The sequence below is a fragment of the Choloepus didactylus genome, chromosome 6 (genome assembly GCF_015220235.1).
Source record: "Choloepus didactylus isolate mChoDid1 chromosome 6, mChoDid1.pri, whole genome shotgun sequence".
Classification (NCBI taxonomy): Eukaryota; Metazoa; Chordata; class Mammalia; order Pilosa; family Megalonychidae; genus Choloepus; species Choloepus didactylus.
This window is the reverse complement of record NC_051312.1, coordinates 32,102,097-32,126,788: the sequence shown is the minus strand read 5'-3', so window position 1 is coordinate 32,126,788 and position 24,692 is coordinate 32,102,097. Positions and strand designations below refer to the sequence as shown.

Sequence of the window (24,692 nt, the reverse complement as noted above, 5' to 3'; positions counted from 1 at the left end):
CCGGCCAAGCAGACCCCTGCATGGTCAGGGCAGAGGCGACTCTTAGCCTTGCATCCTGGGCTGTGGACATGTGTGTATTTTGCCTGGTGCTCCCCGTCACCTCCCTCCCTGTCTCTCCTGCTCGGTGTGTCTGCTCCAGAGCCCTCTGACGCTCTCCCTCACACAGGCAGGCCTGGGCTGCTCCTGCCACTCAGGGAAGACTTACAAGTCTGATGGGCTTAGGACCATGTCACTCTCCACCCAGCCTCAGGACCCTCGGGTAGGGGCCGGGAGTAGCGGGAAGTGTGGTTGACACGACCAGAGTTTTGGGCTGGTGGCAGGGATGAGTTCATGGGCACCTCAGCAAGGTGAGGCACAGGCTAGAAACCACCGTCTTCTCCCAAATCTGGACATAACCCCCACTGCCACCCCTGGGGGTCAACTCCAGCAGCGTCTGCCCTGGGAGAGCCCAAGCTGCTGTGGCCACAGCGAGAGGCCACAGAGGGGAAGGGGACCCTGGTACCGGGCGCTGCCGCCTGGGGGAGCATGGCACCGTCGCTCTTAGTTTTGAACTTTCTGTTTTGTCTCTTGCCTGTCCGGTTTTAGTTCCTGAAATTAAAGAAGTGGTGAGCCACAAGTACAAGACACCAATGGTGAGTATGCTCCCCAGCCCTGCCAGGCCAGCGTCTGCACAGGGCTCCCTGGGGACCTTCAGCCAGGAGTGGGGGGCCCTCCGAAAGCAGGGCTGAGTGGGCGTTGGGAGTGACTCCAGAGGTGAATTCGGTCTCGAGGCCAAAGCTTCAGCTGAAGCTGGAACACGTCTTCCGCCTTGGGAGAGAGACACACATCCTAATCCCCTCTCTCCTGGGACAGCTTCTGAGGCATGGCTTGGGGTTCACAAACAGCCCAGAGGTCTCTACCCGAAATTAGGGTAGGAGTCTCTCACTTGGCAGCTCCTCCACAATCTCAGTGTTGTTAATCTGCCAGTTTTCCTCTCCCCTCTAGGCCCATGAGATCTGCTACTCTGTGTTGTGTCTCTTCTCGTATGTGGCTGCGGTTCGTAGCAGTGAGGAAGATCTCAGAACTCCACCCCGGCCCGTCTCCAGCTGATGGACAGGGATTAAGCTGCTGCCTGGCCCGGGGACACCCCTGGCCTCTTGCCCTCTCGCTGTCCCCAGTGCACGCTGCTGCTCTGCTAAGAGTGGAGGAAATGTGTGTGTTCTCCACAAGCCCCTCACCATGGCTTAGTGGGTTCCCAGTGATGCAACTCTCCAAGGGTGTCTTTGCGTGTGTGAATCACAGGACCAAGCTCAGCCCTTCCCCCTTCTCCCTCCCCACTCCCAGAACACCAGCTTGCTGTTCCCTCAGGGCTCAAGAATGTGTGTATGTGTGTGTGTGTCTGTCTGCCTGCCTGTCAGGTCAGTGACTTCTAAGAACTCTGAGGTTAGGTCAGTGCGAGTCCATTAGTGCGTGTCCTTGAGACATTTGTGTTGTGTTTCCTCGTCCTTGTGCTTGGCACTATAACCCTCCAGGGCAGGAGTCCAGCTCTGTCCTCTGGGATTTGGCCCAAGTGGGCACCTGGAGCAGGTCCACTCAGCGGGGCAGTGAGGGAAACCTGAGGCTGCCCTCCTAACCAGGGGGAGCAGGGAGAGGAAGGGCAGAGTTGGGGGGGAGGCAGCTGGAGTGCTGGCAACCTCCCTGCTTCCTTACGCCTTTCCCAAGCTGGCAGCCATCATCCGAGGGTCCCAGCTTTGCTGCGGCCTGCCAAGACCTCAGTACTGCAGTGGAGAGCGTGGAGGGGCTGCCGGTTGCAGAGCAGCGATCTGCCCGTGGCTAGCCTTGACTTCGGCATGAGAGCAGAGTCCCCGGGAGCACGGGCTGCCCTGCCCAGACACAGGGCAGGTGGGAACAGGCTGCGTTGAGTGTACACAGCTGTCTGCAGGCACTGGGTGCCACAAGGGAGGGACGGCCCAGGTGGGCAGGAGGTGACTGTAAATATTTCAGCTCCACATTATTTATAGAAAATGTACAGCTGTGTGAATGTGAAATAAATGTCCTCAACTCCCCTTGGGCTTCCTGGATTAAATGATGGCTCCTCTCAGCCTGGCCTGAGGAGGGACTGGCCGTGGACTCTAAAAAGGCCCCTCTAGCTTGAAGGAAGGAAGCGAGATCATCCATACCAGCCTCAGGCGTGAGGAAGCCCCGGCTCCCACCCGCCGGCCCCTGGCCCAGTGGGACCTTCTCTGAGGCACTTAGTGCCCCGCAGAAGGCCGGTGTGCTGCGAACTGGCCACTAGAGGGAGCAGCCAAACCGGGCCTAGCACCTGATCAGCGATGGAGACGCATTTAGCACTGGGGGGATACCAAGGCCCTGGGGCTCCCCCTTCCCTTTGCAGCAATGGTCTGGAGGGCGTTGACACGGCCGGGGCATCCTGCAGCGCCTGCAGCCAGGGCTCTGGGCTCATGGCCAGGGGTGCCTTTGGAGCCCTTGGGTAGGGTAGAGCTCTGAGAAGCAGCCCTGGGACCAGCCTGCATGGACTATTTTTTGATCTAGGCCACGGGGAGACCTTCTGGCACTCCATGGGCAGGGAGGACCCTCTAACCTCTGACTGGGCACCTCTGAGTCCAAAAGAAAACTGATGATGGGATTGAGGCTTCCCGTGGGGGAAGGAAGACCAGAGTAGGGCGCTGGCCTTTCCATGCTCCTGATCCCCAGTATTTCAAACCGGGCAGGGGAGCTCTCGCCTACATGGGGTGTGGGTGTGGGTGGGCTGCAGGCTTGCTGCTCCCTGGGACCCACAGCAGCCCCGGCAGCTCCACTCCGGGCCTCAGAGCCAAAGACCCCATGAGATCCGGCCTCGCCCCGCCCGGCTGCCATGACCAAGGGCCGTGTGGGATGATGCCTTGGGTTTCTGGCTCTGTTGCTAACACTTTCCTCCACATCTCCTCTGTCACCTCATTTGCAGAGTGTATACAATGGGGGACGCCTAAAGGTTCCTTCTAGTGCTGACGGTCTGTGGCTTTAGGATTCTACTCTGGGCCTTCTTTAACTCATCTGGGAGACAGCACATACACCCTCAGTTTGCTGTGAAGGGCAAGTCAGTTTCCCTATGCTGGTTCTGTTGAAAACACAGTGTGCTGATTGTTTATTTCCCTCAGACATTGAGACATGGCAGCCAGATGAACCTCATCCCCCACCAGCATTTCCTGAGCCTACACACTTTTTGCCCCAAAGATGTGAGCTTCCAGGAGTTCTGAGAGTTCATCAGTCCACATCCCACCCAGTGCCCACTTGCTGTAACTACTGTGCCCTGCTGAGTCTTCCCCCACCCCGGCCCCAAGATACACACTTGTGCACACACAGCCAACAGCAGATTCCCTCCAGGCTCCCGGCACGTGGGGCTGGCGTTCGTTGCACCTATGACACAGGTTCCCCAGTGAGTGAAGCAGACACCTCTCCCAAGGGCCTCCTGCATCTCCATTTCCTCTGGCTGCCCCTGGACCAAGGGCCAGGGCTCAGCCTCCAATTTGGTCCCTGGGTGTCAGGGTGGTCTGGAGTACGTACCTTGCCATCTCGGGGGAGCCGGCCTGGTCACTGGGGCACTGTGGGAGAGAAGGAGGCCATGCCACGTGTCCTCCCAGCCTTCCACGAGGCGGGGGGCAGCTGTTTCGGCCAGGACAGAAGAGCAAAAGCCCAGAGTCCCAGCGGGTGCCCTGCCTTCTCCACCCTAGGCCCCGGCCCAGGGGCTCCTCACCTCGCACCTCCAGGCGGCACTCACACTGCGCCTCGCCCTGTATGTTGGCGGCTCTGCAGACGTAGATGCCCCCATCAAAGGGGCAGGGCTTTCTGATCTCCAGGGTCAACACCCCCTGCTTGCTGAACATGCGGAAGCGGGCGTCATTTCCTAGGTCCATGCCATTCTTGAACCAGGAAACCTTGGGCTATAAATCGGGGAGGGAGGGAAACCATCACAGGCTGAGAGGGGACCTGGCAGAAGCCCTGGGAGTCTGGCATTTGTGCATCAACTCCGAGGCGCCCACTGGAGTCCCCAAAGCTGGAAGTAAACAGGGCCAACAACAAGCACCAAGGCCCTGACACCCAGGGGGGATGCAGGAGACAGGCTGACGCCTTTGAGCCACCCCCCACCCACCCACCTACCCATCCAAAGAATGATCCAAAGGCAGGGACAGAGCAGAAGGACATAGAAACCAGCTGAAAAGGGGACTCACCAAATCAGGACAATTTGAGCATAAAAATAGAAATGATAGTAAGATTATAACCCACTGAAAAAATTCGTTAAGTCCACACAAATAAAAATAAATGAATTAATAAAAAGAAAAAGGCTTATGAGTGCTGCCTCCTGGGTCAGTAGCACGGGTCTGTCTGAACTCTCTACCTTGGGGCTGCCCCGGACAGCGCAGCAGAGGACAGCATTGTAACCCGCGAGGACAGAGCGGTTCACCAGGGGGTGGGTGAAGCTCGGGGCCTCGCTGAAGTCCAGGGCCTTGTAGCTGGGGGGCTCATATGTGTTGCCTGTTGGCGAGAGGACCTTATACCAAGGCGGCCACCAAGTTAGGCTACCCTCCCTGCCCCGGCGCCTCCCGGGGTGAGAGCTGGGGCACAGCACCTGGTCTGGGGATCAAGACGGGCTCCTTGGTGGTGGCGGCTTTGTCACTGGGACCCACCATGTTGTGGCTGAAGACCCGGAAGTAGTAGCCGTTGCCGATGATGAGCTCTGACACCACGCAGTGAGTGCGGCGGTAATGCTCCAAGACCGTGAACCACTCCTGGGGCAGGTGGAGGAGATGGAGGGATCCCTGGGGCCAGGCCCTACTCCCTGCCTGGGGCCTCTCTTGGGAACCCCTGGGATCTCCTCCCCCAGGTTGAGGGGGGACCAGAGCAGCAGCAGAAGGGTGAGAGGTAGGGCTGTTCTGAGGCCAGGGTCAGCGTGGATGTACGGAGGATGTATGTGGGGGGCTCAGGACCCCAGGCTCACCATGGTCTTCTTGTCAGCTTTCTGTACTGTGTAACCCCAGATCTCCGTGTTGCCATCATCCAGGGGTGGCTTCCACTCCAGAGCCACATTGAAACCCCAAGCGTCAACGACCTGAATATCCTGGGGAGGGCTGGGCTTGTCTGCAAGGAGATGGGCATGGTCAGAGCACACACCTCCCGATACTGCCTGAGTAAGAGCTTGGGGGTGGGGAGGGGGTCCCGGGCACCAGGGGCCCCTTTGCCCCTCCCAGCCAAGTCTTGGCTGCCATCATCTTCACCCAGAGGAAGAGCCCAGGGCTGGAAGCGGTGCAGCTCTGGGTTGGGTTCTCAGGCTTGGTCCTGGGCCCCGCCAGCTCAGCCCAGGGGCTAGAAATGAGCGGGGTCCAAGGCCCCAGGGCCACGCACCCACGATCTGCAGAACCAGCATGGCCTTGTCCTCCATATTCTCGATGCGCACCGCCACCTGGTAGGTGCCCGAGTGGGCACGGTGAGCAGCCCGGATGAACAGGATGGTGTCCGTGGGGCTGTTGCGGATGCTCACCTCCTCATCTGCCAGGGGCTGCCCCTCTTTGGTCCAGGTTATCTGGGGCCGGGGCTTGCCCTGGAAGGAAGGGATAGCCCCACTCTGAGCCTGGCCCTCCCGAGGCTGGCCACTGCCCCACCTCACACGGCAGCCCATCAGCCCGGTGACCCTCCATCCACTGGGTATGGACAATACACGGTAGCCTCTCCCCTTGGGGACAAGGAAGGAGGCCAGCGGTACCTGGAAAGGAATGAGGAGGTTCACAGGCTCCCCAACCTTCCTCTGGATGGTCTCGCGCAGGTGCCTGGGCAGCTGGAGCCGTGGCCGCTCTGTGGGTCCAGAGTGGGTGGCTCAGTGCAGGCCAGCCACGGACCCACCCTGAGAAGCTCCCCGGTTTCCATTCTCTCTTGAGGCAGGACCCAGAAAGCTGCAGCTAAGAAAAAAGCTGCCTGCTGGACCCTGCTCTCCTTGAACTTTCCCTGACCCACAGCAACTTACATCTACCCAGCCCCAAATGGCTTACAAATCTCCAGCTTCCATCTGAGCCTCGTCATGTGCTGCAAGAAGCAGGGACCAGAGAGGGCAAGCAACTTGTTTGAGGTCACACAGCTAGTAAGTTGCGGGCCGGGATGCAAACGGAGGCCCCAGTTTACTGCCTCTTTACAACTTAGAGAACCAATCCTTATACTCGAGGCTTTGTTGGGACAAGGAATAGGGGAATGGGAAATTGATCCCACATAGGCAATCTGACCCTGAGTGGCCTCTACTCAATCCTGAGGACATGAAGCTAAGGGACTCAGAACAGAGCTCTGTGGGGATGGTGTAACGACCCATATCTTCCCTGTTGCAGAACTGGGAGGCTGACTTGGAAAATCCAAGAGGGCCCTCTCTGCAAATGTCTGCCCCACCCCCTGCCGTCCCTGCCCACGTGGGACCCCTTCCTCTGATGGGCTGCCCCGCCAAGGGCTTGTGACCATGCATGGGGCAAGGCACTCACGCAGAATCTCCTGCACTGTCACAGGCTCCTTGGTGGTGGCAGGGGTCCCTGGCCCGGCCACGTTGTGAGCCCGCACCCGGAAGAGCAGCCGAGCCCCTGTGGGCAGGTCCTTCACCAGCAGCGACGTGCGCTCTATCAGCCCCGGCAGGGCAGCCACCCACTCCGAGCCTGGGGTGGGCAGGCCAGGGGCAGGGTCAGCATGGACACCCCACCGCCGCTGCCCACCTCTCTGACTGACAAGGCCCAGCAGGGATCAGGTGCCTGGCCTGGGGGACAGGTCGGAGCAGGGCACTGGGGGATGGGGTGGCACCCGGCTCAGGGCTGGGGGAGGTGCTCACAGCCCTCCTGGCAGTACTCCACACTGTAGCCGTCCAGGCCTCCAGCTCCCACGCGCTCCGGGGACCGCCACTTGAGGGAGACGGTGGTGTTGGTGACATCCTCCACAGTCAGGTGCGTGGGTTCGCTGGGGGGCCCTGGGCAGGGGAAAGTCAGACAGGGGTCTGCGGGGGCCTGCACCAGCTGGGGATGCTGAAGCAGCCACGGCCCAGATGCCTCCACTGCCCCCAGGTTGCATGGGGGGCTTCCCCCTCTGCAGGCTTTCAGGCAATTTAAGGAATATTTCAGCTCCATTAAAAGGCATGTCTCTAGATTGGCTTAAAAACAGTCAGACACACACCTATGAGAACGGCTAAAACCCAAAAAGGTGACAAGACCAAGTGCTGGAGAGGATGTGGAGCCACAGAGATTCTCATTCATTGCTGGTGGGAATGCTAGATGGTACGGCCCCTTTGGAGGACAGTCTGGAAGATTCTTACACAGCTAGACATGGGCTTACCAAATTGCACTCCTGTGTATTTACCCAAATGAGTTGAAAGCTATGTCCACGCAAAAACCTGCACATGAATTTTGATAGCAGCTTTATTTATAATTACCCCAAACTGGAAGCAACCAATATGTCCTTCAATAGGTGAATAGATAAACAAACTGTAGTACATCCATACTATGGAATATTATTCAGCGATAAAGAGAAATGAGCTATCATACCACAAAAAGACACGGAGAAACTTTAAATGAGTATTTCTAAGTGAAAGAAAAGAAAAGCCTGAAAGGCTACATACTGTATGATTCCAACTATATGACATTCTGGCAAAGGCATAACTATAAAGAGAAAAAGATCAACGGTTGCTAGGGATTGGGGGTGAGGGAGTGATGAATAGGTGGATTACGATGCATTTTTAGGGCAGTGAAACTATTCTGTATGATAGTGTAATGGATATGTGACATTACACATTTGTCAACACCCACAGAACCGAACAAGGCAAAGAGTGAACCCTAATGTAAACCATAGACTTGAGTTAATAATAACACTTCAATACTGATTCCTTACAACATTATAACAAATGCACCACACTAAGGCAAGGTGTTAGGGGAAACTGGGGAAGGGGAGTGTATGAGAACTCTACTTTCTGCACATTTTTTTTTGATACACCTAAAACTACTCTAAAAAAATTAAGTCTATTAAAAATTTAAATTAAAATAAAACAATTTCAAAAGAGGGATCTAAATAGAAAAAGACACCTAAGAGAACACAAACATGCTCAGAAGGAGCCTTGTCTAGTCAAATAGTGTAAGAAATGCTATAAATGTGATCTAGGAAAAGCAACAAAAACTCGCATAAAACGTGGAATTTCCTGGAGTTATGACAAGGTGAGCTAAGTCTGAACAAACCAGATGTCAGTCTCTATGAACAGAGGCTGGACCTTTCTTCTCTCCACAGACACAACCCCTCCCTGCTTATTCCCGAAACTGCACCCCTCCCCGGACTGGAGGGGCACTCCCGCAGCTGCCCCTGCCCCTGCCCCGGACAGACTCACACACCCGGATGGGGACTGGTGTCCTTGAGAGCCCAGCCACACCCTCAGCATCTGGTCTACCCTCCCAGCCCATCACACAGAGGGGAAAACCAAGGCCTCAGGGAGAGGGTGACTCCAGACGGCTTGCCAGGGAGCCACGGGGCTGTTTCTCCAAACCAGGGTGCCCATCACAGACAGATGCACTCAGGCACACCAGCCGACCCCTGAGGCACCACTGCCCTCGTCCCACCCTGTATGTGGCAAACCTTGGGTTGAGGGAGGGGCTAACATTTATTGAGCACCTCCTTTATACAGATGCTCTGCCTGTTTTATCTCACTTCACCCTAACCACAGGTCTCTGCGGAGATCTGTCATTATCCCCCTTTGGTAGATGTGGAAAGTGAGGCTCCAGAGGGGAAGGGGTTCAAGCAGGGGTCACTGTTGTGTGAGTCTCAGCTCCACCCTCTCCCAGCTGGGTGACCACCAGCAAGTCATTAGCCTTCTCTGAGCCTCAGTTTCCACATCTGTCCAACGAGAAGGTACATCCCCTTACAGTACATACCCGTGGGGGATTAGAGAAGATGGATGGAAAGGCCTCGTGTGGGGCCGCCCACGGAGCAGCTGGTGTTACTGCGGCTCCTTGGTTGGGGACGGTGTTGGGGAGGTGGGGGCAGCGCCGGCTGGCAGGCTCACCGATAGGCATGAAGGGCCGGGAGGCAGGGCTGGGCCTGGACATGCCGATGGCGTTGACCGCATAGACGCGCATCTCGTAGACCACGCCCTCGATCATGCGCCGCGCCTCGTGGCTGAGCTCCCGCAGCAGGTCGAAGTTGAGCCGCATCCACCGGTAGCTCTTCTTCTTCTTGCGCTCCAGGATGTATCCTGGCAAGGCGGAGTCAGCCTCTGGCCCGGGCCCGGGCACCCCCACAGCCCCTGCTCCCGGCCCTGACGCCCATGCCCCGGAGCTCACCCAGGACTGGCTGCCCGCCGTCATAGACAGGAGGCTCCCACTGCACCGTGCAGGAGTCCTCGCCCACGTTGCTGATCAAGGGGGCCGCAGGGGCGTCTGGCACATCTGGAGAGGTAGACCCCAAGCTCGTCCCTGCACCACCCCTCCAACAGCCGCAGGCGGCCCCCACCACCCCCAGAGCCAAAGCCATCTTTCTAGAATGCAGTTCTGATCAGGTCACCAGCTTGCGATAACCCTCATGGCTCTCCGCTGCCCATATGGGTTGAGTCGTGTCCCCTAAAAAGGCACATTCAAATCCTAACCCCTGGTCCTGTGACCGGGACCTTATTTGGAAATCGGGTCATTTCAGATGGAATTGGTTAAGTTAGAATGAGGTCACACTGCAGTAGGGTGGGCCTTTAGTCCCATGTGACTGGTGTCCTTATAAGCAAGGGAGAAGACAGACCCAGGGAGAAGGCCAGGGACTACAGAGGCCAGCGAGTCTACAAGCCAAGGAACACCAAGGAACCCCAGCAACCCAGAAGCAGGAAGACGCGAGGAAAGATTCTCCCCTATGGGTTCCCATGCAGCGTGGCCCTGCTGACTCTTTGATTTCAAGCTTCTGGCCTCCAGAAGCGTGGGACAATTCGTTCATATGGCTTTAAGCCATCCGGTTTGTGGGGCTTGGCTGTGGCAGCCCAGGACACGAAGTCATCCCATGTCCAAGCCCCGATCCTCCCCCGGTTCTCCACCCACGTGGACCCATTCATTCTGCTCCACACCCAGAAGGCCCTGCCACCCCTCCACGCCTTTGCACTGCCATTCCCTCTGCCTGAGATGCCTTTCCCCGCCATCTTCGCAGCCTCTAAAGGCTACACTTCGCCAGTCATGAGGAACAGCTCCGTCCTCAGTGCTCCCACAGCACTTTGGACACCTCCCCCTGCATCATAGGAAATCCGTTAGGTGTTTCTGCCTCTGTCTCCCCCAAGAACGGGGGTCTCCTTGAGGGCAGGAGATCGCCCCATTGAGGGCCAGTGCCTGGCTGGGAGAGGGTGCCGAGATGTTTGCTGAATGACTAAATGAGCAAATGCATGGCCCTCCCTGGGGATGCCTTCCCCCGGGGGCTCCGGCCAGCCTCACCGATGACCTTGACTGTGAGATTGACCTGGTCCTCGCCCACGGGGTTCTTCACGGTGACAATGTAGATGCCCTCGTCTTCCTTCTCCGCCCCCTCGACGGTAAAGATGCTGCGGTCCTTTGTGGTCTCCACGCGGACCCGGCCCTCGGTCTCACACAGCAGCTAAGGGGGAAGAGGGGAGCTGGGGGACAGGTCCCACAGGCCCCTATAGCAGCCCACAGCCCCAAAATGGGAACGGCGCTCAACCTAGGCTCCACAGGGGGCCCACAGCTGCCAAAATACCTAGATCAGAAGCATTTATTTGGCCCCGACCATGTGCAAGCAGGGCAAGGGGCTCAGGCTCTAGCTCTAGCTTTGTCCTGGAACTTTGGTCAACCACCACCTCCCCGTGCCTCAGTCTTCTCATCTGTCAAATGGGAATAACTTTCCCTCACAGAGCTGTCATGAGGACCCACAAGGCCTCAGGTGGGTAGGCTTCCAGAACTCACAGTGCCACGGAGAAGGTAAAGCAGATCCAGGCACTCAGCCCAGGCAGCCACACTTACCAAAAAGTCACCCCCTCCCTTGTTGGGGGGAGCACAAAGTCTAGGTCTGCTCAGGAAGAAGGGAGCCAGGGAGGGGGCTTCCTGGCCATGTAGAGGGTGTGAACACCCATGGGTGGGTGGGGATTTCCTCAGGGTACCTGGCTGTGTGAGGACCCCCAGAGACCCTGCCTGGGGTGAAAACACAGCAGGGGTCCCTGGCCAGGGGTGAATCTACCCCTCACTGAGGCACCTTTTGGGTGTGAGCACCCCCAGAGAGCCCTCACTCACGGGTCGGCAACACACAGGCAGGAAAAAAATACAGAAGACAAATGAGCCGTGTCCCAACTCCAGCTTACTCACCTTCCTGTCAAACACCCACTCATCACTGGCACTTGTGTCCCCTGGGGCATCAGAGGCTGGTCCCGCTGTAACCTTATTCCCCTGAGAACAGAGCAGGAGGGGAGTCGGGAGAAGGGGAACTGACCCAGCCTGGAGGGAATCCCTGCCCGGTGGCCCCTTGGCCCCCCCTCCGCCACCCCCTCCTCTGCTGCCCTCCTTACCCCAGCTGCGAGGGCAGGGCTGGGTGTGGCACAGGCCCCGATGCTCATTGGTCCCATGCACCCATTTTACAGGTGGGAAAACTGAGGCAGGGTCCACAGTACCTGAGTGAGGGTCTTCTGCCAGATCACGGTGGGGGCGGGGTCCCCGGAGATGGGGACGTCCAGGCGGAGCTTGTTTCCGGCCACAACCACGATGGTGTCCGGCTTGCGACCAGGGCAGTCCAGGTGGATCTTGGGAGGTTCTGGGGAGGAGAAGACCCAGGTCAGAGAAAGGGGAGGCGCCCAAGCCCAGGAGAGAGGGGGGACCTGGAAGGAACACAGATCGTGGGGCAGGGGCTGGAAGCCATCTGTGCCAGTTTGAATGTATTATGTCCCCCAAACGCCATTATCTTTGATGTAATCTTGCATGGGCAGACCTATCAGTGTTAATTAGATTGTAATTCGTTGAGTGTTTCCATGGAGATATACCCCACCCAACTGTGGGTGATGACTCTGATTAGATAATTTCCATGGAGGTGTTACCCCACCCATTCAGGGTGGGTCTAAATTAAATCACTGGAGCCATATAAATAGGCTGACAAACAGAAGAAACTCAGTGCAGCTGTGAGTGACATTTTGAAGAGGAGCTACAGCCAAGAGGGACACTTTGAAGAAAGCACAGGAGCTACAGATGAGAGACAGTTTGAAGACGGCCGTCAAAAGCAGACTCTTGCTCCAGAGAAGCTAAGAGAGGACAAACGCTCCAAGAACAACTAAGAGAGACATTTTTGAGGAAATGCAGCCTAGAGAGGAATGTCCTGGGAGAAAGCCATTTTGAAACCAGAACTTGGCACAGACGCCAGCCACATGCCTTCCCAGCTAACAGAGGTTTTCCGGACACCATTGGCCATCCTCCAGTGAAGGTACCCGATTGCTGATGTGTTACCTTGGACACTTTATGGCCTTAAGACTGTAACTGTGTAACCAAATAAACCCCCCTTTAATAAAAGCCAATCCATTTCTGGTGTTTTGCATTCCAGCAGCATTAGCAAACTAGAGCACCATCCCACACCCATTTTGTTTTTTGTTTTTTGTTTTTTTAAACATCAATTTTATTGAGGTGTAATTTACATACAATAACATGCACAGGTTTGAGCATACAGTTTAGTGAGTTTCAACTAATGTATACATTGTGTAAGTAACCATCACCCCAATCAAGATCTAGAATATTCCCATCACCCCAGGAAGTTCCCTGGGAGGTTTATAATATCAATTCACCTAGAGTAGCATTTCTCAAATTGTGTTTGGGGGAACACTGATGTCCTGACAGAAAAAAACAGGGGGGTTCCATGGCCATTAGGAAACAAATGAAGTTCAGCACGGTTCTTCACTGCAGGACTTCTCAGAACCTTTAACATGCTAATGCACCTTCTAAACCATCAAGAGGTAGAACAAGTGTTCAGTGTTTCCCAAACTTATTTCACCATGGAACTCACTTTAAAGGGAGTGTCATCTTAACTGAACCCCCAGGCACTGACCTAGAGTATGCCTCAGCCTGGCCTTTTCTCCTGAGGCGAGGATTCTAAAATAGTTTAAAAACAGGAGGAGCAACTTCCAAAAGAAGAAAGGATTTAATAATAAACTCTCACTTCTGTGATGCATTTGACAGCTTGCATGCATCCTGCCATCTCATCTTCCCACCCTCCCTAGAGAGGTTGGGACACCCATTATAGAGATGCGGAAACTGAGGTTCAGAGAGATTATCCTTGGCCCATGGCCATGAGTGGCAGAATAGGGGCAGGGCCTCAAGACCCCAATACCCAAAGCCCTGCTCTTTCCTCTGCTTGTGAGTGGCAGGGAGCGGTGGGGGAGTGGGGTGCAGGGAAGCGGGCAGAGCCGAGGCAGCACAGGGGGGCCCCAGAACTCACCCTGCCTGGGCACGAAGTCAATCTTGACCTCTGCAAGAGAAGGAAAAGCAAGTGGCACCAGGGCCAAAGCAGGGCCCAGCAAGGGGCACCTGGCCCTGCCGCCCCTGCCCCAGCTCCCCTTATCCTCCCAACCCAGGCAGCGGCTCACCCATGAAGTGGAGCTTGGCCGACAGGTTGCAGGCAAAGCCCTCGGGCACAAAGCTGTAGTCCGCCTCGTCCTCAGGCGTGACGTCGTCGATGGTCAGTTTGTGGACTCTGCAGGGCAGCGGGGGCTCAGGGGACCCACGTGGGGGTGGGTCTCCCCGGGTACACCAGCCGGGGACCCCAGGGGCTCTCGCCTCCTCCTGGCTCATGGGTGTTCTGGTTTCTTGAAATATTTTTTTTTCTGTTTTTTTTTTTTTTTTTTGGCATTTCCAGCCTCTTCACATCAGAAGTAGGCAGCGTAGGAGGGATTTCTTTACCAAAATGACCCCTGGGTTGGATCCTTAGAGACCGGGCAGGGGCTGGGTCTCATTAATCCCCGTGAACTCAGGCCCAGCACGGGCTGCCCAGATGCCCAGGGCGTGAGTAAGAGAGCGGGTGGGCCACGGCCTCTGTTCAGTGCCAGAGGGGCAGGGTTGGGGGCTGGGGCCCTGCCTGTCTCCATCCCTGCTGCTTTGTCTCTTTGTCCCTCTTTCTCCATCTTGAATGTACTCTCCTTCTCTCTGTCTCTCCACATCTTTGTCTCTCTGTAACTTTATTTTCTTTCTGTCTTGATCTCTGTCCGTGCTTCTGTCTGTCTCAGTCTCTCTCCATCTCTATCTGTATCTCTCTGTCCCTGCGCCCCCCACCCCATCTGCCAACTCTCTGTGTGCCCCTCCCCAGCCTCCGCCTGCCCCTCCTGCCGCGCCCCTGCGCCCAGGGCGGGTACATGCCCCACTCACCGCCCGATGTGGGACACCTTTATGCGGCTGTCGGGCACCAGCACCTTCCCGTTCTTCAGCCACACACCCCGCACGTTCTCGTCCGACACCTCGCACTTGAACACGGCCTGGTCCTTGGCGCCCACCGTCAGGTCCGCGATGCTCTGGTACACCTCTAGCTTTTTCTCTGGGGGGACAGGCAGATGGGGTGAGTGTATGAGGAGCATGGGGGGTGAATCCGTGGTGCCGAGTGTGCCCCCGTCTGGGCCCATGTGGCCATGATGTACGTGTGTGCTGGTGCAGTGCACACGAGGAGCCTCAGGTGTGCAGGAGCGGGACGCTGACCCACGCCCATCAGACCCTCCCAGCAGCCTCTGGGGTGGTCACCTCAGCACCCTCCTTTCCCAGATGAGAAACAGGGAGCTCAGGGTGGCGAAGTGGCCTGTCCGGGGTCCACACAGGCCTTGAGCCCAGGTTTGCCTGATCCCTAGATGTAGCTGGGGGGGGGGCTGGGAGGGGTGTGCGGCCCTGAGCCTTGTGTGCCCCCGCCCGGCCCCACCCCACCCTGCACGATGAGCTCGGCCAGCGCCTGGCCCCCACTGGTGCGCAGTGCATAGTGGCCGGCATCCTCAAGCGTCGCCTCGTTGATGATCAGATGGTGTTTCCGTCCGTCCTTCTTGAACCGGTACTTGAAGGTCTCCTCCCGGGTCAGCTCCACTCCGTCCTTCAGCCTGGCCGGGATGGGGGCAGCAAGGGCTGGCAGCCTCTCTGGGCAAATGCCCGCGGACTCCTACCCACGCCCAAGCCTCTGGCACTCACCATTTAACCTGGGCCCCCTCCTCTGACACCTCACACTCAAACTCCACCCGCTGCCCCACCATCACCAGCTGGTCCTCCAGGACACGTGTGATCAGCACGGGGGGCTCTGTCAGGGGAGAATGCCATGGGTCCGTGGCTCCTCTGCAGGCCCCTCACCCCGGCCCGGCAGTGCCAGGGCCCCAGGCCCACCTTTGACGAAGAGCTCGGTGCTGCACTTCTCACCGCCCACCACACACTGGTAGGCTGCGTCATCTGCCAGGGAGCACTGGCTGATGGTCAGCGTGCGCTTGTTGCCCACAGACTCGAAGATGTACCTGGGCAGGGGCCACGGAGGCATGGAGGAGAGCCAGGGACTTGCCTCCTGGGCCCGGGCTGCCCCGTCAGGATTCCCCATGGGAATCCCCCCATCAGGATCCCCACCCCAAGCCTTCTAGGAGCTGGACTTACTTGCTATGGAACAAGAGGGGCCATTGGAGCATCCCAGATGGGTGGAAGCAAAACCCAGAGGCAGAGGTCAAGAGAAAAGGGCAGGGCATAGAATCCGACAGACAAAAGGAAAGGAAATTAAACACACATCCAGAGAACTGGGCAAAGGGGAGTGGGGGCAAGCAACAGACAGAGACACACAGGCAGACAGAGAGGCAGGGAGAGCGGGGCTGGGGGAGCAACCCTCTCCCCTGAGGGGTGCCTCTCTCCACCCCCAGCACCCCAGCACCCCTTCTGCCCTCAGCCCTCACCTGCCACTCATCTGGATCTCCTGTCCATTCTTGAGCCACTTGACATCCGCATCAGGGTCCGTCAGCTCCACAGTCAGCCGGATCTTGTGGCCCTTGCTCACCTGGTAGGCTGGCTCCAGCTTCTTCTGAAAGGCTGAGTGCCACCCCTTGGCTGCCCCAGCTGTCTGCACCCTGCTTCCCACCACCCAGCCTCTCAGGGCCTCCTGCCTCCACCTCGGTTTCTCGGTGTCTCTGTGGTGACTCTGTTTCTTTGTCTGTTTGGTGTGCCTGTCTGCCTCCTTCTTTCTGCCTGTCCCTCTCTCTCTGTGTCTTTGTCCTTCTGTTCTTGGGGTCCTTTCCACCTGCTCAGCTCAGTGGTGGCAGTGATAGGGTCGGGGGTTTCCAGAAGGGCAGAAGCTTGGGGGGGGGGGGCGAAGGGGGATGGGCCAAATGGACCTTCGCTTCCTCTCAGCTCTGTTTTCACAGCACCCCCAGACCCGTGTGCTCCTGTGAGATGACCCACCCAGTGGACGCTGCATTCCCACCCCAGCCCTGCAAGGCAGCCTTATGGTCCCCAGGCCGCAGAGAGGGAGACAGGGCTGGGGAGAACCAGCCCCACTGCTATGTGGCACAGCTGGGACTGGAGCCCTGGCCGGCCACCCGGGAGCACCTCCTCCGGCCACTGTGTGCCCGCAGAGGTGGGCAGCCCCCAGAGCTGGTAAAGCCAGCACTGCCGCTACCGGGCCCAGGGGGCTGCCGGGGTTGGGGGCTGCATCTACAAAGCAGAGCAGGCCCCCCAGGTCCTCAGGCAATCTGGCTGGGCCTGGGGCCGGCTCGGAGGGGGCAGAGCTCTCCTGCCTGGCTTCACATCCTGGACCTGCTGCTTGCTGCTCTGTTACCTTGGGCTAGTTCCTTAGCCAAACTCTCTGTGCCTCAGTTTCCACATTTGTAAAATGGGGATAATAATAGTGTGGTGGCGAGAATGAAAGGACAGTTCTGTAAAAACCCCGAGTGCCTGACCCTTAGTAAGGAATTCTTTGGGCTAGTTTTACTATTAGTATCTTACTAGCTGACCTCCCTGCCCTGGAGAGCACCTGTCTGCCCCACCAAGCCGCCATCTGTTTTTCCTCTTCCTTTTGCCTCTGGGCCTGAAGTTCGGGGCTCCCCTGCACCAGAGGCCCGGTGGTGGCGGAGTCAACCCTGTGGCAGCCGGTGGATTTCTGCTCATAGTGGGGGCCACGTGTGCAGCTCGGGCCCCGCCGTGCCGAAAGAGACTCCCCGGAGCCGGCGCGGGGCTGCAGGGCCGGGCCGAGTCTCCAGGCGCCGAGGCGGAGAGGTCTCGGGGCGGGCGGCGGGGAGGACGAACCCTCCGGATCTCCCTTCCCGCGCGCGCGGGTCGGACGGGGTCGTTTGGGGAGCGCGCCCCGCGAGCTCGTTCCCCGCCTCCGAGCGCCCGCCGAGGCCCCGAGGATAGCGCGGAGGGCGGGCCGGCGAGGCCCCTGCCTTTCCCCGCGCACCCCCTAGGGGGCTCCCGCCGCTCTCGTCAGCCCCTCGGTGGGAAGGGCTAGCCGGGGCCCTGTCACTTTCCGTGGGGGTTTGGGGCTAGCCTGGGCCCCTCTCCTTGTCCACTGGCAGGGGCTGACCTGTGCTCTTCTTCTCGTCACGCCTGATGCCCTTGAGCCTCTTGAGCATGCCGCGCAGGTCGGTGACGCCGTACTGGAAGGCGATGCGCTCGTACTCGGCCGGGGTCGCCTGCCGCAGGATCTCCCACACGTCCTCCTCGGCCGGTGCCTCCAGCTTGACGTCCCTGTGTCCCGCAGTCCGCGCGAGAGGCCTCAGGGGACACCCTAAGGCCCGGGGCAGGACGGCAGCCCCCCCCCCACCTCCCCTTCTCTGGGGTAGGACTTCCTGGGCCCGGGAACAAGGAGCTGCAGCTGCCCCTGACCCTCTGCCCCATTCCCTCCCCTCCCCCGGGTGGAGCGGCTGGAACTCAACATGGGTCCATGGCCAGGTCTGAGGGCCAAGGGGTTTTGGGGCTCAATATGGGGGCTGTGGCCAGGAAAGGGCTCCTAACTGAAGTCGGTAGGTGTCAGGGGTGCTGGGACTCGTGGGGCACTCACCGCGGGGTCCGGAAACTGCTGCTCCAGGGTGGGCAGAAAGGGCAGTGGGCTCGTTAGAGGCCTGGACCCCAGCCCGAGGACTTCCGTACCCCCTTTCCCAGGACCTGCACCCTCTACCTTTACAGTGCACCCGCGATCGGCCGGGCCCTGGGCAGGGCCTCCTTTACCCCTCCTGAGCTCTGCAGGTGGGTCTCAGGAGAAACCGAGGCTGAGAGAGCTGGGGACCCCCACCCGTCAGGGGCTCCTCACCCAGGTCTGACTGATTCCCAGCCCCAACTCTCACCACACCCTGGCGAGGACGGGATGGGATCCCAAAAGGGTCAGCTCTGCACCCACCAGCACCCTGCAGCCCCCAAAGCACCCAGACCCCGTTTCTTACTCTCTGGGAGGCGGCAGCAGCAGCAGCAGCGATAAGGGAAGGGTCGGGGGAGAGGGAAGGAGAAGACGGAGGGAACAGAGGTCAGTGCGGCTGGGCCCGGTGGGCACTTCCAGCGCTGGGATTTGAAGTGAGGCCTCCCTACCTGCCCTGGAGCCACCACCCAGGGGCTCACCTCTTCTTGAGCAGTGAACTAAAGTCCAGAGTCCCGGCGTCGTCATGGCCGTCACTGCGGAGAGGAACCCACCCCCGCGCCCATCACCAGTGAGGCTGCAGCGGGGGGACTGTGAGGGGCTTGGGAGCTGTGGGGGAACATGGGGTGGGAGTGGGGGGAGAGGGCAGGGCACTGGCAGGGGTGGGGCTCCCAGGGGTCCATGTAGGGGGCAGGTGGGGACCGGGGAAGGGATACCTGGTCCACCGACTACCTCCGGCTGTGCTCCTGTAGGGGTTAAACCCAGCGTCTGCTCACTGCCCCTCACCATCAGCTTCAGCCATTCTGCCCACCCACAACCCCCTCCAGCCCTGACCCCGTGGGGCCTCATACTCCCCCAGACCCTGAGGAGAGACGGCCACTCACGTGCGGCGGAAAGCTGATCGGAGGTCCAGATCCGCCGGGCCGATGGCCTCTGGGTTCAAAGAGGGGAAGGGGACCCGGGAAGGGACTTCAGAGGGGGCTGTCCCAGGGGCCGTGTCCAGCACCCACTGAGAGCAGCGTCTGCCCCCTGGAGCCCACATTCCCAGCCTTGACCAGGATCGAGGTTCCCAATTCCCTTACAGGTGGGTGCTCTCCCCTCCAACCTGCTCACCAGACATCCAGGCAGTGCCAGGCCCTGGGCTAGGAACCGGGGATACTAAGATGACAAGACAAAGTCCCACCCTGGACGAGACCTGGACTCGGCTGTGCGATGCCCACCCACCACCTTCCTGGAGGTCTCTTCTCGCCCCTGCTGAGCCCCGGGCAACACTGTGCAGGCGGTCGGCATTGCTGGCTGACCAGGGCGAGGCGTCAGCTTTCAGGGTGAGAAATGGAAGCAGGGCCGAGGGCCAGGACCCCCGGGGAGCCCCAGCCCAGGACAGACTGGGCCCGCCCTCACCATGGACGGTGAGGTTGAAGTTGCAGCTGTCAAACTTGTCCCTGGTGGCCACCTCACAGCGGTAACCGCCGGCGGAGGAAGGCTGCGCGTCGGTGATGTGCAGCTCAAACAGGTAGACCTGTGGGGGTGGGGAGTTAGGGGTGACAAGAGACCTCACTCCTAAAGCAGACTGGGGGTGCCAAAGGCCGGGAAGGGGTCCTCTGCTTCTACCTCCCCAACCCTCCCACCCTGCAGGGCTTTGTTAACCCCTTTTGTGTAAATTAGACAAAGGAGTCCCTTCTCAGGACACATGACTGCCATCTGCTGGAGCAGGGTCATGATAAAATACACATCTGAGATGTCTCCGAGGCCAGTGGCATTCACTGTGGATGAGGCGCTTTTGTGCAGTGCGCAAACCACACAGCTGAAATGTCTGCCTGCCCTGCCAGAGGCCCCACGCCAGCCCCAGGACAGTGTGGAAGAGTGGGAGGAGCAGAGGCTGGGAGTTGGAGGCACAGGTTCCAGGCCTGAATCGAGTGACCCTGGGCCATGGACTTAACCTCTTGAGCTTTGGTTTCCTCATCTGTATCATGAAAAATTGTTCTAGTTGATCCCTAAGGACCCCTTGAGCTCTGATGCCCACTCAGGGGCTTTAACCCTCTCAGGGTTAACCGACTCTCCCCCGTACTTCCCAGTGCTCCCCACAGCCTGTCTGAGCTCCCCAGCCCCCACCAGGCCCCATTATGACCCCTTGAGACCACCATGCTCTCCAAGCCCCCCATGTCCCACAGCCCCCTATACCTCCCCATAACTCTCCCCTAAGTCCCCCCCCCCATGCCTCCCTCTGTGTCCCTGGTCCCCACGGCCCACCCTCCGTGTGTCTCCCAGGCTCCTGACCCCCCTTTCTTGCACCTCCGATGTGCCTCCAGTCTCACGGTGCCCGCCGCTCCTCCCGGGGGCTCTCCGTGTTCCCTCTCCAGGCAGCCCACGACCCCTGTACCCCTGAGCCTCCCTGTCCCCAGGTGCCCCCACCTTGCTGGCTCGGTCGTAGCTGTCGTGCAGCTGCAGGTGCTGGCCCACCTTGCTGCTCAGGTCCACCCACTTGCCCTTGAACCACTTGACCATGGGCGGTTTCAGGAGGCTGGCCCCGGCCACGCGGGCCGAGAAGGTGATGCTGCCGCCTGCGGGACAGGGAGGACAGGCCGGGCATGGGGGGCACCTGGCTGATCCCTCCCCACGCCACCCCTGGGTGTAGCTGCCCCACACTCACCCACGGTCACCTCACCATCCTGGGGCCGCATCACAAAGAGGCCAATGGGGTCCTCAGGGGCGCCAGGGCATCCAGGGGCAGGGCTGTCGGGGACGGCTGAGCTTGACCCTGTGAGCAGAGGCCTCTGGGACTTGCCCTGGGACACCCCCCCACTCACCAGCCCTGTCCCTCCCCACCAGCCCCTCTCACCTTCGGGACTTGGAGAGCTTCCTTCCAGCTCAGCAGCCGGGGCCAGGGCTCCTCCAGGGGCTCCAGGGGCCTCGGCAGGGGCTGGTACAGGCTCTGCCTTCTCTGGAGGGGATCAGGCAAGGGGCCATGGAGCAGCTCCTAACCGGAGACCCCTGCTCCCATCCCTGGTTCCTCCCCAGTCTTTGCAGGCTCATTCAGTGTAGACAGAGCTTCATCTGTCCTTCTTTCCTCATTCCCCTCCATGAGCCCTTCTCTCCCCTACTTTTGCCCACCACCTCTGCAAGCTCAAGTAGCCCCCCATCCCCTCCTTCCATCTCTCCTGAGCACCAGACTAGACATCTCACTTGGATGAAGACATCCAACACTTGGCTCCTCTCCTTCCTGCCGTATCTGGTCCTTCCCACTCCACATCTCAGAGGTGGCACACATGAGCCAGGAAGCCAGCCAGCATCTTGCCTTCTCCTCACTCACAGCCTATCCCCACGTCCCGGTGGGTCTGCCCTGAGCAGCTCTGGGAGCCATCTCTCCTCTCCTCTCCCCGGCTCTAGCCTCAGTCTGGTCCCCTAAGCTGGGCTGGGGGCTCCCTCCAACCCACAGCTCCCAGGGGCCTCCCCTGACAGCACACAGAGCCCACCAAATAGCCGTCTATGTGGGGGTGGCCTCGCTTTGGGTCTCCCAGAGGTCAGGGCTGTGCCTGGTTCATCTCTGTGTTTGCCCCACCTCTGCAAGGGCTGAAACAGGCCAGGGAGGGCTCTGGGGGCTATCAGAGAGGTCTTAGTGCAGAAAACGGGCAAAGGGCTTTTTGCAGGAGCAGCAGAGACAAAGCCAAGGCAAGGACAGGCAAAAGCACGTCCTCCCTGGGCAGCTGGAGAGGTGACTGGGCTGCCCCTGTGCCTAGAAGCTCAACCCTCAGGGAAGGCTGCCCAGGGGCTTACCTGCCTCCATGACCTTGAGGTCAAACTTGACCTTGGAGGAGCCGGCGATGACCGCATAAGACCCCTGGTCGGCAAGGCCCACGTCCTGCACTGATAGGGTGTGCCTCGTGCCCTCGGCGGCCAGGCTGTACTTGTCGCTGGCGCTGATGTCACTGCCTCCCCGCTGCCAGCGCACCTTCAACCCTGCCTTCTCTGTCTCGGCCTCGAACACGGCAGAACTTCCCACAGCCACCTCCACTGACCGTGGCTTCTTGCTGAAGGCTGAGACTGAGGAGCCAGACCGAGGCTGCAGGGTCACCTGGCACAGCTGCACACATCTGGTGCCTGGGTCCCGCCCCTTCAGCCCCTCTTCTCAAGCATGGTGCTAAGCACTTGACATGCATCCCCCCATTTAATGCTCCACAGCTCTAGGGCAGGTGCAGTCATTATGTCCATTTCTCAGATGAAGACACTGAGGCTCAGAGAGGTTAAGTGGCTTGCTCAAGATCACAGAGCCAGTAAGTGAGAGAGCTAGGACTGTGATCCTAACCTCCACCCAAGACTGTCCCCTGGATACTCCACCCCCCACTTCTTGGGAACATGGAAGATGAGCCCTGGCCTACCTCGGCTCTCTCCACCCCCAATCTGGGTCCCTTGGCTGGGGCCAGTACTCTGCCTACTTGGAATATGACTAAATTTATCCTCCAAGGGCCTCAGGCTGAGAATCAGCAATTGAGATAACGCTGGCCTGAGAGGGCAGTGGGGGTGGGAACAGGATTCCTGCCCTGGGTGACCTTGGTAGAGGTGCAGGCCAGGGCCAGGACCCGGCGCTGGGACTTTCTCTGTCCTTGACCTGGGGTTTCTGGGGCCTCTTGATCGTCCAACCCCAGAGCAGAAGGGCTGTATTGCCACCAAACGGGGGGTGGGGAGGATGGGAGGCACAGGGCTGCAGCCTCCTAAAGCAGAGAATCTCATTGCTAGAAGGAACCTGAGGAGCCTAGGTCCATCTCCTCCTCGTTCAGATGGAGAAACTGAGGCCCAGAGATGGCAGGGGCTTTCCCAAAAGGCAAGGCCAGGCCCAGCCTTGCTGCAGAAGGGGATGGGGGCAGGGAAGGGAGCCTTCTGGTCCTGGGATTAGGGTGATCAACCCTGGGGGCTTCCTGCTTGACTCTCTCACTTCTCTGTGTTCCCTGGCCCTGGATCCACCCTTATCCTCATCAGAAGAGGGGACCGAGAAACTGAGAATCAAGAAAGGACCCAGGAGGCTCCTCCCCACATCGTGGGGCTCAGAGGCCCCGTCACCCAACTCTTCAGGCATTAGTTTCCAGCCCTGCTCCCCAAGTGTGGGTGCCCCCTCCCCCAGCCCTCCCTGCACCCCACTCAAGCCCAACCCCGAGGCTGGAGCTACCTGGCTTCTTCCCGGGCTCCGGCATCTTGGGAGAGAACACCACAGGTACTGGACAGACACAGGGCGCTCGCAGAGGGACTGAATGGGGATGGCCCCCCACACTATATAAGGGCCCCTCCCCCTGCAGGCCTCCTTATCTGCCTCCTGCCGGCCACCCGCTAAATATAGACAAATTCCAGGGAGCCCAGGTCTTCCAGGGGGTGGAGAAGGTGGGGTGGGAGAAGGGGTGGGGAGTTGGGGCCACTTTGCTCGTTTCCTCTTTCCCCTCCCCCAGGACAAATAGGACAGCTTCTGTACCCCAACCCTCAGTGACCTCAGGGGTACCCCAAGCCCCATCTATATGTCTGTTTGACAAGCACACTGAATGGTGGAAGTGTACTGGGCCATAACCCTGAGGCCGATAGGTCAGGTACATCCACTGCTGGGCACCTTGCTAGGCAGTGCAGGGCTGGGGGGAGTGGGGGGGGGTGGGGGGTCAGGTGGGGCTGGAGGGGCAGAGGGGGCAGGGCAGAGCTCTGCAGGGCAGGGCGGGGGTGGGGTGGGGGTCAGTGGTTAGTGAAAGGACCCCGAGGCCACCTGCCTCTGAGTCCTGGCTCTGCTACTCCCCTAACCTTTCAACACCTTCCTTTCCTCATCTGTAAAGTGGGGCTGGTGATAGCAGCACCCAGGGTGTAGGATTGTTACACAGGTTAAGTGGGTTTAGAAATAAAAATGCTTAGAGCAGGGCCTGGTCTAGAGAAAACACCGAATGCTGCGTGTTTGTGGTCATTCTCTGGCCCACGTGGCCGCAGCTCACAGGGCCCTGCTGGAGACTCCCGGGCCGGCTTAGTCCAGGGCCAGCCAGTGGGGAGCAACACTGGGGGCTGGGGAGGCCCTGTGGGTGACTCTCTGAATATGCTCCAAACTGAAAGACCGAAGCAGAGCTGGCTTTAGCCCAAGTCACAGGGATTCGTGCCCAGAGGTTGGGAACCCCTCGGCTCCCTGCTCCCTGAGGTCTGTCCCCCGTGACTAAGATTCTATGTGACTCACTCCAAGCAAGACCCAGTCTCAGGAAACAATGTCGCCTGCACTGAGTAGGTGGAATTTCGTGCACACGCATTTTCCAGCTGGCCAAAACGTACTACCCCTCGAAACACCAAAATCCACCATTCCCTCCCATCTTTAACTACTTTTAAACCGCATTCCATGCTTCTGAGCCCTCTTTGAAAGAGGACTCTGAACACCGCCCAACCCTTTCCTGAGGGTCTGAGGGGCATGGGCCCCACGCTGAATGGCTGGCGACCCAGGGTTCCCGCAGGTCTACAGGCTGCCAGGAGTGGACCCTCTCCTAGCCTGTTGGCGCCTCTTCTAGTCAGAAGCAAGATGCTTGCAGGCTGACACTTGACGGTCCTGCTCATCGTTTTCTGTTTCTGCCCCGTCATGGGGTGGGGACCAGAGCTAAGGAGCGAGCACCATGCGGCAAGCCCAGGGTGCACCCAGG

General features: G+C 59.1%; 2 protein-coding genes across 51 annotated transcripts in view; one reads left to right on the top strand and one right to left on the bottom strand.

The window, feature by feature from the left end:
* MADD (MAP kinase activating death domain) overlaps positions 1–2,045 on the top strand; it is a 117,113-nt gene extending 115,068 nt beyond the window's left edge. For all 50 annotated transcript variants that reach the window (XM_037838523.1, XM_037838549.1, XM_037838510.1 and 47 more), the window contains 2 exons: positions 586–632; positions 985–2,045. In XM_037838523.1, coding sequence (XP_037694451.1) covers positions 586–632; positions 985–1,089 — 152 coding nt within the window. In that variant the 3' untranslated portion in view covers positions 1,090–2,045. The remainder of the gene's footprint in view (positions 1–585; positions 633–984) is intronic.
* A 1,070-nt stretch (positions 2,046–3,115) lies between these two features.
* MYBPC3 (myosin binding protein C3) lies at positions 3,116–23,237 on the bottom strand. Its single transcript, XM_037839592.1, has 35 exons — positions 23,213–23,237; positions 22,793–22,891; positions 21,826–22,173; positions 20,891–20,992; positions 20,702–20,809; positions 20,464–20,612; positions 19,453–19,570; positions 18,936–18,984; positions 18,768–18,797; positions 18,534–18,587; positions 17,983–18,003; positions 17,506–17,669; positions 15,884–16,016; positions 15,594–15,596; positions 15,336–15,460; positions 15,147–15,252; positions 14,892–15,058; positions 14,349–14,514; positions 13,574–13,680; positions 13,426–13,455; positions 11,621–11,760; positions 11,319–11,399; positions 10,437–10,596; positions 9,318–9,422; positions 9,041–9,229; positions 6,833–6,967; positions 6,495–6,662; positions 5,738–5,826; positions 5,380–5,575; positions 4,976–5,115; positions 4,607–4,766; positions 4,376–4,512; positions 3,734–3,920; positions 3,544–3,581; positions 3,116–3,396 (listed from the first exon to the last, which is right to left on the bottom strand). Exons 1-34 carry the CDS (start codon positions 23,235–23,237, stop codon positions 3,571–3,573), a joined length of 4,002 nt encoding a protein of 1,333 aa, XP_037695520.1. The 3' UTR covers positions 3,116–3,396; positions 3,544–3,570.
* Positions 23,238–24,692: the final 1,455 nt, after the last annotated feature.